We start from the raw sequence: 16,778 nt of genomic DNA, 5'->3' as shown, positions 1-16,778 counted from the left end.
ATTATTATATTAGATTATATTTGTATTGTTTTAATAATTATTTTATAATATTTTTTTATTAATCAAGGGAAGAAGAATTATTAGATCTAAAATATTTTAAGTTATTTATTGAAATATACACACATTTTATTTTACTACGTATTCTTGATATTCTTACAACTAATTCTAAAATATTACTTTATAAATCATGTGAGTGATGACATTGATTATATACCTGATAAAAGTCAGGGCAGAGACATTTATTGTGCATGAATCTAATAACATAAACAAATGTTTATGTTTCAATGAGAATGAACATTGTTTATTTTTCATCTTAGTTGTATTTTGTATTATTTTCCACATGAACATTCACTGACCTTGAAACACTTGATTCACTCCTGTGTGCGTGACGTCATACGGTGACAACATTGCTCTAAAGGGGATATTTCCCCCCTGAGTTTGGTTTGCCAGGCAAACTTCCTGTCAACGCAACACTGATCCCATCCATTTGATTTGCTGAAGCGATGGGGGCGGGGGACTGTTGGCTGCCTGACAGGTAGAGAACAGGGAATATTTTGCCGCCCGGTGGAAACGGAAGGAAATCAGGTGTTTTGGAGACGGAGCACATGAGGAGTCGGTGTCCCACACGTGTCTGGTGCTTCGTAAATAAGAAGAACAACTCGTTGAAGTTATAAACACAAACACCAGCCGGTGGCTCGCAGTTTGACTCCAGCTCCTGTGCAGCCGTGTGGTGAGTTCAGGTTCTGGGTGTTGGTTTTAGATCCGTCCACGTTCAGTGCTGCGACAGCTGTGTTGACAGCTGAAGATGCTGCAGGGTCAGGGGACTGGGACATGATGGCGGCTCAGCACAAGCTACAATACGGGGCTCCACTAAACAACGCAATGTTAACGCTCAGGTTAGGGAAAACATGGTGGAGGAAAACAGAAGAAGCTAACTCTGCTAACCAACCAACTATCGAGTGTGTCCGCTTTGACAACGCGTGTATTCAATGTTTAGATAAAGTCAACAAACACTGTTGACAGAAATGTGAAATGTCGCTGTGTTGTAATCCCCCGACACGAGTCTCTTCCTGTTTTTGTTTATACGTCATCGCTCTTTCCCGCCTCTTTTTTAGTTTAAATAAAAACGTGAAGATCTGCTCTAAGATCACTGGCATCCAGCTCAAGAGCATAAGTTCATTGAGGAACAAACAAGCAGTCCAGAAAGCCAAATGCATTATCAGTCAGCCTGACCATGTCCTCAGTAAAGAATTTAAACTAATGCCTTCAGGGCGGCGCTACTGTTCAATCAGGACAAGAACAATGAGGTACTCCCACTCTTTTATCCCTGCAACCATCAGGTTACTAAATGATGACAAAAGTAAGGAGTAGGTGGAGAGCACACCAGTGTTGCTGGGTGTTTCCGGGGGCAGGGTGGTTGTTACTGACGGGCTGAAATGAATTGTGAGTTAAATGTGTGTGTTGGACTGCCTTTGATATATGTTTTTGTCTACCTCCTATTGCTATTTATTGTATTTATTAAGTAATCTATTATGTGAGACTGGAAACTGTGAACGAAATTGCCCATGTTGGGATAAATAAAGGTTTTCTAATCTTCTAATCTAATCTAGTCTCCTGACTTGTGCCATTCACGTTGTGTTATCACAACCACGCGTCACTCCTTCACTCTCAGTTTGATCAGGTTCACTTTGTTCAATGTCATCGTGTTGCACGAGTCGACATCGACCCCACATGTAAACAAACATGGCGCCCACCTGCCAGTTTTTTTAAGGGCAAGAGTTTAGCTTGTTTACTTCTGTTAAATTGTCTCAGTTATACATTTACACACTTTATATTGTAGTAATGAAGTGAGAAATACCTCTGCAAACATGTTGAAGTAGTAGTATTAATACAGCACACTGCTCATTAACTGTATTGCATCAGCTCGGCCTCTTACATGTGGTCGTTCAGTTTGTGTTTGACACATGAAGAAGAAGTGCATTTCTTTTTTTAAAGTGTATTGTGTGTGTGTCTGTGTTTAGTCGTCACAAACCACCATGAAGTACATCCTGGTGACGGGAGGCGTCATCTCGGGCATCGGGAAGGGCATCATCGCCAGCAGCGTGGGAACAATCCTCAAGTCCTGTGGCCTCCACGTGACGGCCATCAAAATCGACCCTTACATCAACATCGATGCTGGAACCTTCTCGCCATATGAACACGGTGGGTGACTGAGCGTCTTTAACAAGGTTGTTTTTGTTTTTGTCGCTGTCATCTGCTGTTTATATAAATCCTGTGGGTGGTGGCACTTTTCTGTTGAAGTTCCAGTCTTTCAGAGATTTAATTTGACGCCTCACATCACATCCCTCACATGAGATAATGAGAGCATTTGAAGGAAGGAACATCAGTGGTTTATGTTCTCTCTGGTGCTCACCCAGAGAGAATAAAGCCTGTGATGGAAGTAAAGATTTCCCAAGATAATGAATTAAAAAGAAATGAATAAAGCATAACGCTTATAAATTAGAATTTGTAATGTGTGCTTGATTCTTGCACTTAATATTTGATGCTGAAGGGAGCATGGTGGTCCAGTGGGGAGACGGACCAAGGAGAGTGGTGTCAGGAAAGCTGTTTCCATACAATAGATATATGTTATGTCTTTAGACCAGGAGTCTTCAACGTTTTTCAGGCCAAGGACCCCCAAATGGTGGAAAGATGGAGCGGGGACCCCTACTATATATATATTGTATAAAATTGTGATTTATATTAAACTGGGCCTAGTGCCATGTATAAACATAGCTACCCTGTTATTGTGCATTCAGTACTAAGCTATTCAAATATTACACGGGTTCATATGTTCATGTTTTTAATTTAAACATGTGCAAGGTATAGGGGGGCCATGCCACTGCCATTTATAAACATATACATCTTGCATACAACACTGAGCTATTAAAGTAATTCACAGATTCATGTTTTTATTTTAAACATGCATGCAGAAGAGACAGTGAATCCTCAAACCATCTGTGGATGGCACAAATACTCCCACATTAGTGAGATGTCGGACCCTGATGGATAGCAAACAACTTATCTAACCTTGGACGGATGGATGTTGTCAGGCAGAGGGTCAAATCAGCCTCTCAATATGTCGGATGCATATTCATGTGTATTTAAAAAGACATTTAAATTTGTGGAAAAAAAATTGGTTCGAAAATAAATAAAAAATTATAAAAAATTGTCTATTCATCCAATGAATTTACGACCCCCCCTGCAGTACCTCCGCGGACCCCCTAGGGGTCGTGGACCCCCTGTTGAAGACCTCTGCTTTAGACTATATACAAAGATGGACGACATGTCTCCGCTTTCTCCTGTTATACAAAAACTAAACCAAAATGGCTGCATACCGACATCATCCGGAGTCTGCACAGTAGTGATTTTCGTGTAGGTTTCCTTTTCACTTACTCTATGATAAATGTCTATATTTCCTGTGTGGTGCAGGTGAAGTATTTGTTCTTGACGACGGCGGGGAGGTGGATCTGGACTTGGGGAACTACGAGCGATTCCTGGACATTCGTCTCACCAAGGACAACAACCTCACCACCGGAAAGATCTACCAGTCGGTGATCAACAAGGAGAGGAGGGGAGACTACCTCGGCAAGACTGTGCAAGGTTAGAGACGACTGAGTATACCTGGTTCGTTATTCTTTAATGGTGAGAAGAGATTTAAAATGCAAGTGCATGGTCAACTAAATTATTTTGTAATTCTTTTGGTAATGTATCAGCACAGGCAACACAACATTTGTATTTTAATATGTATATTTTGGACAAAAAGTGTCTACAGTGCATTTTTAATATGATTTATATGTATCTATCTTGTTAGTGGTACCCCACATCACAGATGCCATCCAGGAGTGGGTCATGAAGCAGGCCAGGATCTCAGTAGACGATGACGGCGTGGAGCCACAAGTTTGTGTCATAGAAGTACGTTTGTGGTCAAGATGAATTTTGTATTCGGTGAGAAAACACGCTGGAGAACACCGTGTTTTAGAGAAATGTCATATATCAGCAAACCATATGGGCCAATTGGAGCTCATTTGGGACCAGCGCATTTTGTTCTTGTACATGAACAAGAGACTGAGAAGGTTTTCAATCAGAAATTAAATCAAGTGTGATGCATCGGGCAATACGCTTACTGGCACCATTTGGCAAATGGGGACGTGTCAGTGAAGCAAACATTTTCAAAACTTGAGGAATTAAAAAATGCTTTTGTTGAGGAGAGGAGTGTGCAAACCTCAATTCTATAAGAAAGAATATCCACAGTTTTTTTTTTTATTCTGTCGAAAAGCTAAAACTAATCTCAGTAGTGGTTTAAATCAAGTGTTTGTTTGACAATACGTGCTGCTGTGGCATTTCATCTGGTATTTTACCAGTCAAATCCTCATAAACCAAGTTAAATTATTACCCTGCCTCCAGCAGTTCTCTTTTATACGTCATGCATCAAACGCTGCACCGACAGTATTATGGGCTCAGTGCAGCTGATGGCAGTCTGTACCTGCCAAGTCCCTGAGTGTGCTGGGAACTAACTGGTGTATCCATGCGTGCAGTTCTGTGTTCTAAGCCCGTGTCTGTGTGTCAACAGCTGGGAGGCACAGTGGGGGACATCGAGAGCATGCCCTTCATCGAGGCCTTCAGACAGTTCCAGTTCAAGGTGAAGAGGGAAAACTTCTGCAACATCCACGTCAGCTTGGTCCCACAGGTACGGCGCACACACACATGCATTATGGATTCATCTCCAACTAACACACACAGCAGGATATTTACAGAATGACTTGTATTTTTGTTCCTTTTTTTAATTAAAGTCTATAAGTAACAATAAACCCAGCAACACCCATTTACTTAGTTTCTAATCTAATTAAAGTAATACTGATTCAATTTGTGGTGATGTGGTTTGCTTGTTTACATTTGTTTCCATAGCCCAGCACCACAGGAGAACAGAAATCCAAACCAACCCAGAACAGTGTCCGAGAGCTCAGAGGGCTCGGCCTCTCTCCCGACTTGGTGAGTTTGATTTCCAATTTGTTCTTCAAGTTGGTCCATCCATGTTTCCCTTCATGTGCAGAGGAATCAGTCATTTATATAAATGTCATTGTGTTGACAAGCAAAGTGTTTGGATAGAAATCTTTGAGCCTGTACCTTGGTCCTGCTGTGAAATATCTTTAAAAATGGAACCCTCCTTTTTGACAGATCATGTGCCGCTGTACATCCCCCCTACAAACTGCTGTGAAGGAGAAGATCTCCATGTTCTGTCATGTCGAGCCCACACAGGTACTGTGATCATAACCTGAAACCTCATTTGAGATGTGTGTAGAGTAACATGAAATGACGGTTGCTTGCCGGAAACATGTTGGCAATTGTCCGAAGTCAATTCTCTTTTTGTTTATTTGTTTATCAGCCGTAATCTCAATTCAAAATCAATCCCTGTTTCCAGGTGGTCTGTGTCCAGGACGTGTCCTCGGTCTACAGAGTGCCTCTGCTGCTGGAGGAGCAGGGAGTCGTCAGCTACTTCTGTCAGCGGCTGAACCTGCCTGTGGAGATAATGAGGCCCAGGAGGATGCTCACAAAGTGGAAGGAGATGGCCGACAGGTGAGGAAGTTTGTCTTCTGCACGTAGCTTTTTCCCAAGTTTGCATCTTGCTCAAAGAAAGTGAGAATATTGACTCTAATATATTCCGCTTTTTAGTTACGGAAAAGTCTGTTTAACCAAAGAGACGATTTGTTACCTCCAGGAATTTACTTAGAATTCAAAGAAAGGTTGAGCTCTGACAGACATGTATACCTCAGTCACTACAGCACAGAGGAAGTGGAGGTAAAATCTAATGAACATTAAATTGTTCATGAAGTAGCTGTAAGGTAATGATCAACTAACGTTCTGTGAATCCTCTTCCTTGTTATCTTAGATCGGACCGTCTCCTGGAGCATGTCTCTATCGCCCTTGTGGGGAAATACACAAAGTTGTCGGACTCCTACACTTCAGTTATTAAGGCCCTCGAGCACTCAGCCCTGGCAATAAATCACAAGCTGGAGGTCAAGGTATGAAAACACCTCACGCTTTTATGTTTTGTGTATTGATTTCTGGATTCAGCATCACTGCTTTGTAGTTGGGTGTTCTCTGTTGTTAATAGAACTGGAACAGTGCCTCACATGTGACTGTATTTGTGTTGTCTTGTTGTCTGCTGGCTGTGATGCTGACTGATCTCCCTCCAAATGCTCTGCTTGTTGTGTTTATAGTACATCGACTCTGCAGACCTGGAGACCACGACTCTTCAAGACGAACCGGTGAAATATCACGAGGCCTGGCAGAGACTCTGCAGCTCTCAGTGAGTAGACTCACCAGAGAGAGCACGGCTGCCAGTCGGCTCAGAAGATATGAAAATGTTACAGATATTGATATGAAGCTTTACTGGTGACAGGGTTCCTCATGCTAAACGACATTGGAGTGCTGTCATTCCAAGTGCTTTCACGCCTCGGTTAAATGGTTTGTGAGGTCCTGTGTGCTTAAATGAGTTAAATAAGGCTGTTTCTTGGCAAGACAACCTAAGTATGCTGTGATAACCAGTGTGTCCTACTATGATTAGATATTCAGCAATAATTTCCTACCCACAACATCTCAAAAAGTGTCTCTACTGTTGACACCAGTCACGTTGGGTCCTTGGATTCAAGATATTAACACAGAATTCTGACCAATCCGCCTGTGCGCCTCAGCAGAAATCCAATTTCATTACACTGGACTACATTTTCCAGTCTTCTTCTGTGGTTTTATTGATTCTGTGTCCACTTTGATTTCCATTCTTAACTTCACAGCAGTGGGACCATATGTGGTATTTTGTTGCAGCCTATCCGACGATTTCGCATGTTGACCATTGTGAGATGCTTTTCCTCTTAACACACTGTAAATATGAGTTATGGGAGCTTTACTTTCAGCTCCAACCAGAGTCGCTGACCTCATCAACAAGAGCTGCCACTCACGGGATGTCCTTGTTATTGTTTTTCACATCACTGTCTCCTGGGATTTTCACTGTAAAAACAACAGGAGAGGAGCAGTGTCAAAAATACTCAAACCAGCTCATCTGCCAGCAACAATCCAGCCACAGTCAAAGTCACTGAGATTCTCCCCCCCCCCCCCCCCCCCCCCCCCGCCACATGGCTATGGGAATTTATAATGAATGAATATGCTTGAATGTGCAGGTGTTCTCTCACATTCTGAGAGACTGTGTTGTTTACTGTACCCTCCAAAAACATAACCTTGACCGTCTTTTAAAGGATAAACTCATGTTGTCAATATTTTCTTCCTCCCACAGCGGTGTGTTGGTACCAGGAGGTTTCGGTGTGAGAGGGACAGAAGGAAAGATTCTGGCTATTAGCTGGGCGAGGAAGCAGAATAAGCCGTTCCTGGGTAAGAGAAATTCAGAACTACTTTGTCTTATAAATACTGCGTTGTTTCATAATGTAGACTTTTAAATAAACCAAAATGCAGCTTAGACATGAATCAAACTTGGGCCTGTTTAAGATGCTGCTTCATATTTTCGTTGTCGTGTCTGTTTGTGAATCTACAACCAACTCAATCGTTAAAGTGTCTTTAAAGGTATCTTCTGCTTTGGGCTGTCATGTTTATTATTTAACTCGACTGAATCACAGTCGACGCTGTTCAGTTTTTGGCAGAAATGTCACAACAAGCCGCCAAAATGAATATTAAGTGTACTTCAAAATAAAATATATTTGATTATATAACCAATGAACCACTTTGTCACACTCATCCATCACCGGTGTAGCCCAGAGGATTTAATAGTTGCATAATAAATTCAGTGCCTGTCACCTGCATGGCTGCAAGATGCTGTCGGGATATTTTACTGAACAAGCCCCTGGAGGCTTTATGAAGGGTAAAATGACTTCAGCAAAATTAGGAGAAATCTTTAAGAAAAATCTGCTCCAGTCTGCCTGAGAACTGTGACTTGCCAAAGCTACAAATAATGAAAAGTGATCGAATCAGTGAACTGCGAGCAGCCAAAAATCAATATGTGGCGGTCAATGTGGAAAATGTGGCTCTGGCCCGGGATAAATCAATGTATATGAAATACTTAAGTTAAAAAATATTTGGTTTATTGTGAACAGATGAGGACGTCGGCTGAGTAGGTGATCCCTCAACGTGGCCCAGGACACATTTGTATTCACATTGCTAGAAGAGTGTGAACCTTTCAAATGCGACTGGACCTTAAATGCGTCCTCGAGGAGTCTTGAGTTCACACTCTTACTTGTGATCCGATCACCTGAGACAGATTTTAATGCCGGGTCATCACAGGGCCATGAAGGTCACTTCTTTTTTATGCAGTATAATAGGCGCAGTATAACGATATGCAAAGACAGTAACATTAGCCATGCAAGCGGTTTGCACAGTAGGGATCTTGTTAGAGTCTTTCTTTTATTTATGAGTCCTTACATTACCTCCTCATTATGCAAGAATCGTGCTGGTCTTGTTTTGTGCAGGAGTGTGCTTGGGCATGCAGCTGGCGGTGTGCGAGTTTGCCCGCAACGTTCTGGGATGGGAAGGTGAGTAGTGGCACAGTTCAGCTGGGCAAACATTCAATGTGCATTTAGTTCCTATGGTTTCTAATTTAGTGATGAAAGAGCTTCAGCCCTGATCACAAGTTCAACTGAGCCGAGACGAGTTTCTCTTTCAGATGCAAACTCCACAGAATTCAACCCTGACTCCAAACACCCCGTGGTAGGTTGGATTTCTGGTGCTGTCCTCTTATCACTTCATTTTCAGTCTTTCAACAGATCAGTTTTAATATCCGTTTAATGTTTGATCTGGGCAGGTGATTGACATGCCGGAGCACAACCCAGGGCAGATGGGTGGGACTATGAGGTTGGGGAAGAGGCGGACGATTTTCAAGTCCAACACCAGTGTCCTGAGTACGTGTCTACTTTAAATTAGTGTTAGCCTTGACTTGTAAATCTTCCCAGCGATTGTGTTTCTAACGACTCTTGAATTCATTTTTTGCAGAAAAGCTGTACGGAGATTTCGAATGGGTTGAGGAGCGGCACAGACACAGATTTGAGGTAGAGATGAAAATAAGACTTTCATTTTTATTTTTAAAAGAAAACATATGTATATTCTACAACTGTTATTCAGCTAATGCATGTTTCAGAGAGTTGAGGCTCCCCTTTGAGCTTAGTGTTTTGTAATATAAAATATCTTCATCAGTCTTAAAACCCATCCTGAATCATCTCCTCTCATTTAAGGTGAATCCTGAGCTGAAGCACCATTTTGAAGCGAAGGGTTTTAATTTTGTTGGCCAGGATGTGGAAGGAGAGAGAATGGAGGTCATTGAATTGGAAGGTGAGTGAGGAAAACAAGCCTCTGCATGCTACTGATGTTATCTGTTTAAACTCGCTTTGGTGTTGATATACAAGTATTTCTCCTCTTTAGTCACACACTGTCTGGGAGGACTAAAGTAGAGATCAAAACGTGTGTTGATCCTCATGTGGGTTTTGTTTCAGGACACTGTTACTTCGTCGGAGTGCAGTACCATCCAGAGTTCACCTCCAGACCCATCAAACCCTCTCCTCCATACTTTGGTCTCCTGCTGGCGGCTGCAGGGAAACTCCAGAGCTACATGGCCAAGGGCTGTCGCCTCTCTCCACGGTGAGCTCCCACCCGGCACAGTGCTATCGGCCCAAAGAGTCAAATGACATCTTGTCTAGTCTCACAGATACACTTCTATTCTGTTTTTCCCACTACTGCAAGCTTGCAAGTTATTTCAGTGTTTTTTCATGACACTTTAACTTCACCATTGCAACTACAACCACATCAAAGTGGTCCCTGCCGTGTGTTACTGCTGTAACACTCATTGTGTCTTTCATTTCAGGGACACCTACAGCGACCGTAGTGGCAGCAGCTCTCCTGAAGGGGAGATCTCCGAGCTGAAGTTCCCCTCTTTGTAGTGGTAGAGTTGTGTTCCTGTCATTGAAGCAAATCAATACGAAGCTGGTCTGCCTCTAAGTAACGTTATGAACCAAAATATGTGTTTGGTTTTCATAGTTTTAGCTCTAAATCACAACTTGTGTGCAGTTAAAGGGTAATTTTGCTGGTTTCTCTGTTTGTGCTTCAAAGTGTTTGCGATAAGCAAAAAACTGAAATGAAATGCTGACAGGGATTATAATTAAACCACATATGGACATTCTAGAGAAACTATAAAGAAAATGGGGAAATGGTATAAATAATGAATATATCATTAGATAATGGACTATGTATTTTCCAGTTGGATGGAGAAGTCCTAGCCACAGTGACAGAGGGCTATGGCTGGAGTTAAGGTCTCTGCAATCAGGTTCTTGTTGGAGTTGCCGTCCTACGAATGAAAAACTGAAACAGACCTAACGCGGTTTTATGTGAAACTCGTAGTCGATATTTTGTTTGTGTTTTCTGGCAAGTGGAGGTACTGCTCTGTTTTCCTCTCAGAAATGTTTGTTTTTCTCTCACACAATCTTATTTAATGTGCCCTCAGGCGTACTACACAACACTGTAAACTACGTGTTCTTCTGGTTTGAGATGATATTGTATTTTGTTCTGAATACTACAACTTTACTTGCTATTCCAAGCAAATCTGTTCACGGAACAGAACCACAATGTTGCACTTTTGTGGCTGTGGGGAGGAATGCATTTCCCTGTTGTAATGAGGTGAGACGTTTTAATATCACAAGGGTGCTGGGATTTCGTTTCTGCATGCAAGTTGTTTTAGTTACACTTGTGTTGTAATTAGTTTGTATTCCCTGAGTCACCGGCTCTGGTTGCTCGACTTCCTGCTTTTGTTTGGAACCTTCGAGCTGCTGACATTAACAAATAATGTTTTGTGACTCCACTGCCTTTTACTGTCTCATAGGACCCTCAGCTTTTTAATATGAAATCTACTGATCCAGTCATCTCAGAATCCGGCCAACTTTAAGTGACCCTTGAGTCGACACAACTGGTTTGGCATATGAAAACAGAAATCTGACCTAAATTTGATCTCAGAGCTTCAGTAGCAGCCAAATGTGGATGGGAAACAAGTTATATTTTAGCTTTGGAATCCTGATAAATTATTCCTGACATTATGTGTCGTTGACCCAAATGTGAGAAAAGAAAAGCATATTTTTATATTTATGAAGTTGTGATGCCTGTGTGATAGGAATATGTGCATTTATCCTCAATAAATAAATGTTTTATTTCTCATGACAGTCTCGCCTTCATTTAAGTTGAGCTGTGAATCTTGGTAAATTCTGTTTTCTGTCACTGACTGTGACAGACAAACTATAAATGAATGTATAGATCACACCCACCCCCTTCATTACAGCCTTTACTTTCTCTTATGGTGTGGCTTTGTGCATCTTGTCTCCGGCAGCAGAATCACTCAAGGTGTCTGTCTGGTTTGTCTTGTGTCTTTACAAGACTAAACCTCTAAATCTCTTCTAACTGTAGGGTTTCTGCCCTAGAGGCTGTACTAGTCACTGTATCACACAATATCACAGTTCAGCAACGAATGAAAGTAACTCGGAGGAAAGTCCCACTGACCAGGTGTCTCACTGCTGTGACCTTGATAAACAGGGTGTATGCCCTTATTTGGTTACATTTGGATGTAACTGCTACCACGGGCGGACACAGCGGATAGACACAGATGATGATTTCATGTCTTTTTTTCATATCATGTTTTATGAAACACCTCTTCGTATAAGTTCTGGCTTTTGTGAACTTGCAGCCAGTTCCATTTTGAGCATCCGTGCTTGTTGTATAACCTCAGCAGGGCTTACCAATACAAAGACTCAAAGGCAACTCCATTGTGGGAATTTCATTATTTCTAATCTCAAGATGAATTTCCATCACAGTACCAACAGGTCGGATGCTGATGATACTTAGCTTAAAGTTCTTTACTTAGACATAAAACTGTTGTTTTGTGGGAGCAATCAAGTCAAAAGGTTAATCAATGTGGAAGTGCTGTCATGGTCCAAATGTGTTTTTTGAAAATTCACAATTATCTATTGTACAATATTGATTGAAAAGCCTTTTGAGTGACTATTTTATCAATTCAAATTTGTATTTTTTAAAGGAAAACAGATTTATATTCTACAACCGTTATTCAGATAATAAATATGTCAGTGAGTTGAGGCTTCTGAATCCTCTCCTCATATTAGGTAAACCTGAGATGAAGCAGCATTTTCGTAACACAGGCTTTTTCATTGTGTTGTTCAGGATGTGGAAGGAGAGAGAGAATGTTTTTAACGAAGCCATTAAGTGAAAGGTTAATCAATGAGGAAGTGCTGTCGTGTGCGGTTTAAAGATTCATAATTATCTATTGCGTATTGATTTTGAAACTCCCTTCACGTGTGCATGTGAACCAGAGATTGTTATTCCAATAATGTATCGCCGGTATAATAGCCATGATGTCATCTCTGAAATATTGAAGGTAAGTAGAGCAAACCTATTTTAGGAAACTGGATGAAGTCTTCTGTATCCCAGGGGATGTGAAGCTGTATTGTTCGGGACTTCCCTTTCCAGGTGGCAGTTTTTGCCCTGTGGTAAGGTCTTATGATTAATAATGGTATGTAAATATAATTTGTTGACAGGAGGACAGACAAAAATGTTGTGCTTGGTTTAAAGTCCAACCCCGACTTCCTCTTAAACCCCCTCCGTTTATTTCCTGCGTCTGTCCCTCCCTTTACGCTACAGCCCTCCCTGCGTCCCTGAGCTCTCGCCCCTCCTTTTATCAAGTATCAACAGGCAAACCTTTAGTAGTCCACACCCCTGCCCAGCACAGTCATGTGCATGCTCACAGTGACAGTCAACACCAGCAGCTGGGATGAGATCTGCTGGGAATCGACTCACCAGGACAGATCTTTCTACTCGTGGGCAGGATCTGAGGATCCACTGAAGGAATGACAGAGCTGTGGTGCAGCTGGAATTGGCCCAGGAGCGTGAGACGACTGTGGACACAGATTTCTGTCCTGATTGGGACATTTCAATAAGGAGTGGCTGCTGTGGTTTTCACTCAACTTCTGTAGTGTAGGAGTGGGCTGCTGGTCTCATTTTGAAGGTTTCAAGTTTTCCCAAAACTTGAAAACTTCCTCATTCCTCTGTTGTGCAGCCAGATCCTGTCTCCTGGTCGTCTTCTCCCCTTTCACCAGCACCACCAACAATGGACCTCACTCTGTGGCAGTACCAGTTCCGGATCATCATGCTGGGGGACTCCACGGTGGGCAAGTCCTCCCTGTTGAAGCGCTACACCGAGAACTTGTTCCTGGAGTCCATAAACCAGACGGTGGGGGTGGACTTTTATGTTCACTTCCTGGAGGTGGAGCCCGGGGTGCGTGTCAAGCTGCAGTTCTGGGACACAGCAGGACAGGAGAGGTTCAGGTGAGGACAAGCTCATCTCAAATCAAAGTGTCGGTCCTCTATACTGGTGGTAGTTGGAGCCTGTGTTTGGATTCTTTCCAGGAATGGATATATTAATATATTAGATCTGTACAAGACATCTTTAAGCACAAGGCCGGGTGATAAAGAATTGAATCTACTATGCATATAAACAACCAGGGCTTATCCTCGTTTCACCAAACCTGTTAATCAGTGTTTGCTTTCAGTTCTGACTCGGTCTCCAGACTCTAACAACAACACCAGTGTGTAGTGTTTACACACATGCAGCAAGAGCACAGCTTAGAACGGGAAAAATGCAGATCTTTGAAAAGGCTTTATTCTCAATGCCAAGCATATTTAATGAAATGCAGACGAGTGACTTGTTTCGTTCGGTCTCTAGATTCATTATTCCACTTCTCCAGTTGAATGAACCGTTGCAAATTGCAACGTGTGCCCGTTTGTGTTTACCTCCTCTCTGCATGGTAACTGTGGCCTGCTTCTCCCACATGAGTCAGCTAAAAGCTCTGGCAAATTCAAAGTATTCTAACGGAGAAGTCATTTTTCACCGAGCACCGGATGCTGTACTAAGCCTTTCCTTTGGTTTGAACACCCGGTGACTCATGGGGGAACTATGCCGCTTGATTAGGAGGGAAAAGTCAGTGGTTATCAAGTTCGTACAGAAGCAGAATCTTTGTCAATGTGCTTATGGAAAAGATCTCGGCTCAAACAATGTGGAGATTTAGGTGAGTGTTTGCTCACTGGAACAGGAGCTGGTACCAAAGGCTGATCTCTGCACTGTCTTGTCTGGGTTTTCTCTCAAATATCCTCCTGGCTGTAGATCAGGAGGTAGAACGGGTTGTCCACTAACCAGAAGGTCGGTGTTTGATCCCTGGGACATCCAGTCAGTATTCTAAAGTGTCCTTGCGCAAGATACTGAAATGGCTCTAGATGACTGTCTGATAGAAAAGCACTGTATGTAGAAATGTTGTTTTAAATATCTTTATAAATGGGTGAATGTGACTTCTGAAGCACAGAGTGGTCGATGACACCGGAAAGCACTGATTTTTACTTTCTTCCATGTGTGTTCTCCTCAGGTCAGTGACCCGTTCTTACTACCGCAACTCAGTGGGAGGCCTGCTGGTGTTCGACATCACCAACCGCGCCTCCTTTGACCACATCAAGGATTGGCACACTGAGGTGTGCGAACGAGTGCAGCCGCACAACGTTCTGTTTGTCCTGGTGGGACAGAAGAGCGACCGCGACGCAGTGGGAGAGCGGGCGGTGAGTCGAGAAGAGGCTGAGAAACTGGCCGGGCAGCTGGGGATGCCGTACCAAGAGGCCTCCGCCAAGACGGGCCACAATGTGAGGGAGTCGTTGGAACTCCTGGCTCGTCGGGTGTACCAGGGTCTGTTGAGCGGGGAGGTGGAGCTGCAGGAGGGCTGGGACGGAGTCAAGTGCGCTGCCCCGCAGGCGCTGCAGCTGCAACGAGCCAGTCAGGCTACGGTCAGCAAAACCTCCAACAGCAACAAGAAGTGCTGTGGTTGAACTGTGGCCTGACTCTGACATGGTGGTGACCATCAGCCAACACACCCATATGAAATGCATTAGCACCTTTTGTTATGAGGATACAAGCTTCAATACTTGATAGCAAGGGACTGTTTTGTGGAAAAGTTTTTGTGACATAAATTTGGACATTTTTAAATAGGTGAAGATTGAACTTTAAAAATAAAAATGTCTTGTGTTTCTGTCGAGCTGGCTCTGTGTCAGCCACTTATTGTTCCAGAAACAGTAAATAAACCTTACCCTATTTTGCACTTTTTAGTACTATTAGCAAACCTTAGCTTAATATCAAGTTATAGTATGATGCTCTGAAATATCTCATTAGCATTGTGAGCAAAGTGTGATAATAGAATCTGACCCAATCCTGTCAAAGGTCAACAGAAAGGTTAGGGTTCTCTTATGTGAGCTACACAGACCACAGGTCATCAGACGCCTCCAACATGGACCAACAGGTCAAAGCTTGACCAGACATCCTGAGGCTGGAGCTTTTTCTCCTGGTTCAGATCAGATGATGAGTTTGTTACCATCACTTTCTGTGAGTCTGGGACCTTTTGAGACCCGTGCATTGGAAAGGTGGTTTCCAACCTACATGGTCTGGGCTGTCCGAGGGCTCTTAGGACATATGAGGGGTCATTTTACGCATCGCTTCTACAAATCCAAAATAACGAATGATTCAAACGCGGGGTGCAAGTATTCACTGGTTTAGTTGAGGACTTGCAACCCAAAAAACTTTTGGAACTGCTGCACATTAATCTGTGATTCTTGTATTGTTTGTTCTGTCAATAAATGGCAGCAGTTAAGTTATTGGGTCCCCTGGTTGATTATAAACATCACCTCAGGCCCTTATGTGAACTAATCATCTGGGCCTGAGCTGTTATTTAGAAAGGCCTTTTGTTGACACTTCTAACTGCACCGCATCCTGCGAGTGACTGATTTTAGGGGCCGTTGTTGAGATTAATCAAAAGAAAACTCAGGGGTGCCTTTGGATATTGTTCTGTTGAAATGTTGTGAGAGGTTTCCATAGCAATTACTGTTCATCCGGCTGATGAGCAACCTCTTGTGTTTCTGCGAGTTTATTTTGTTAGACACACAGATCCACTGTTCTGTGTCCTTGGTTGACAGCAATTATACAAGATAGCAAGTAAAATGACTATTTCAAATAAAAAAAATGTATGTTTTGCTTTCGTTTGACCCTTTCAAATGTGTTATATGTATTTCTTGAAATTAAATAACACACATATGAAGAAACTTATTTGAATGGAAAGCAAATAACTTGCAATAGTTAGGACCTTAAATGTTACCCTTTTGTTAGTATATAACTCCCTTAGCTAACTTCAGTGTGGCAGGTGAAGCCATAATCCAAGACGTCTCTTTTTTCATAATATCAGTAATTTATTGATTGTAATTTTTGTTTTTTATTATCTGACAGTGAAAAATCAATATCTGGGGATCATTTCCTTTACCATTATTTCTAATCAATGAGGCAAACTTCAATACAAAATTTACAATTGTTGAATTAAGTGTTATAAAACCTACAACATCGAGTAACAACACAGAAAATACATGTAAACAGCAAAGTAAAATAATTTACTGTTTGTGCAGCAACTATTTGCAGTACAGGAACTTATTATCATAAACCCTCTATGTATTAAAACTAAAACTATAATCAACAGCATTAAACAAGGGTTAGATGGACAGGGATGCCCAGATGCTTTACGAGGATCTATTATTGTCAATATAACACCAAAGACCGGTTTAAGGAGGCAGAAGTATCTGTAACATTCGCGTCCAAACGCTCTCCAGTATCA

General features: G+C 42.2%; 2 protein-coding genes across 2 annotated transcripts; both read left to right on the top strand.

Moving 5' to 3' along the window:
- Positions 1-570: 570 nt before the first annotated feature.
- Positions 571-11,238, top strand: ctps1b (CTP synthase 1b). Its single transcript, XM_062399126.1, has 18 exons — positions 571-730; positions 2,022-2,202; positions 3,472-3,642; positions 3,854-3,954; positions 4,613-4,729; positions 4,948-5,031; positions 5,218-5,298; positions 5,462-5,616; positions 5,930-6,062; positions 6,261-6,349; positions 7,331-7,425; positions 8,514-8,576; positions 8,708-8,751; positions 8,846-8,942; positions 9,034-9,089; positions 9,273-9,369; positions 9,531-9,675; positions 9,899-11,238. The coding sequence occupies exons 2-18, from the start codon at positions 2,037-2,039 to the stop codon at positions 9,972-9,974; spliced, it is 1,770 nt and encodes a 589-aa protein (XP_062255110.1). The 5' UTR covers positions 571-730; positions 2,022-2,036; the 3' UTR covers positions 9,975-11,238.
- A 1,553-nt stretch (positions 11,239-12,791) lies between these two features.
- rab42b (RAB42, member RAS oncogene family) lies at positions 12,792-16,155 on the top strand. Its single transcript, XM_062399113.1, has 2 exons — positions 12,792-13,413; positions 14,505-16,155. The coding sequence occupies exons 1-2, from the start codon at positions 13,196-13,198 to the stop codon at positions 14,953-14,955; spliced, it is 669 nt and encodes a 222-aa protein (XP_062255097.1). The 5' UTR covers positions 12,792-13,195; the 3' UTR covers positions 14,956-16,155.
- The last annotated feature ends 623 nt before the right edge of the window (positions 16,156-16,778 follow it).

This window comes from Platichthys flesus, chromosome 11, assembly GCF_949316205.1.
Source record: "Platichthys flesus chromosome 11, fPlaFle2.1, whole genome shotgun sequence".
Lineage (NCBI taxonomy): Eukaryota > Metazoa > Chordata > Actinopteri > Pleuronectiformes > Pleuronectidae > Platichthys > Platichthys flesus.
Note: the sequence above shows the minus strand (reverse complement) of the source record. Positions and strands in the feature narration are given on the sequence as shown.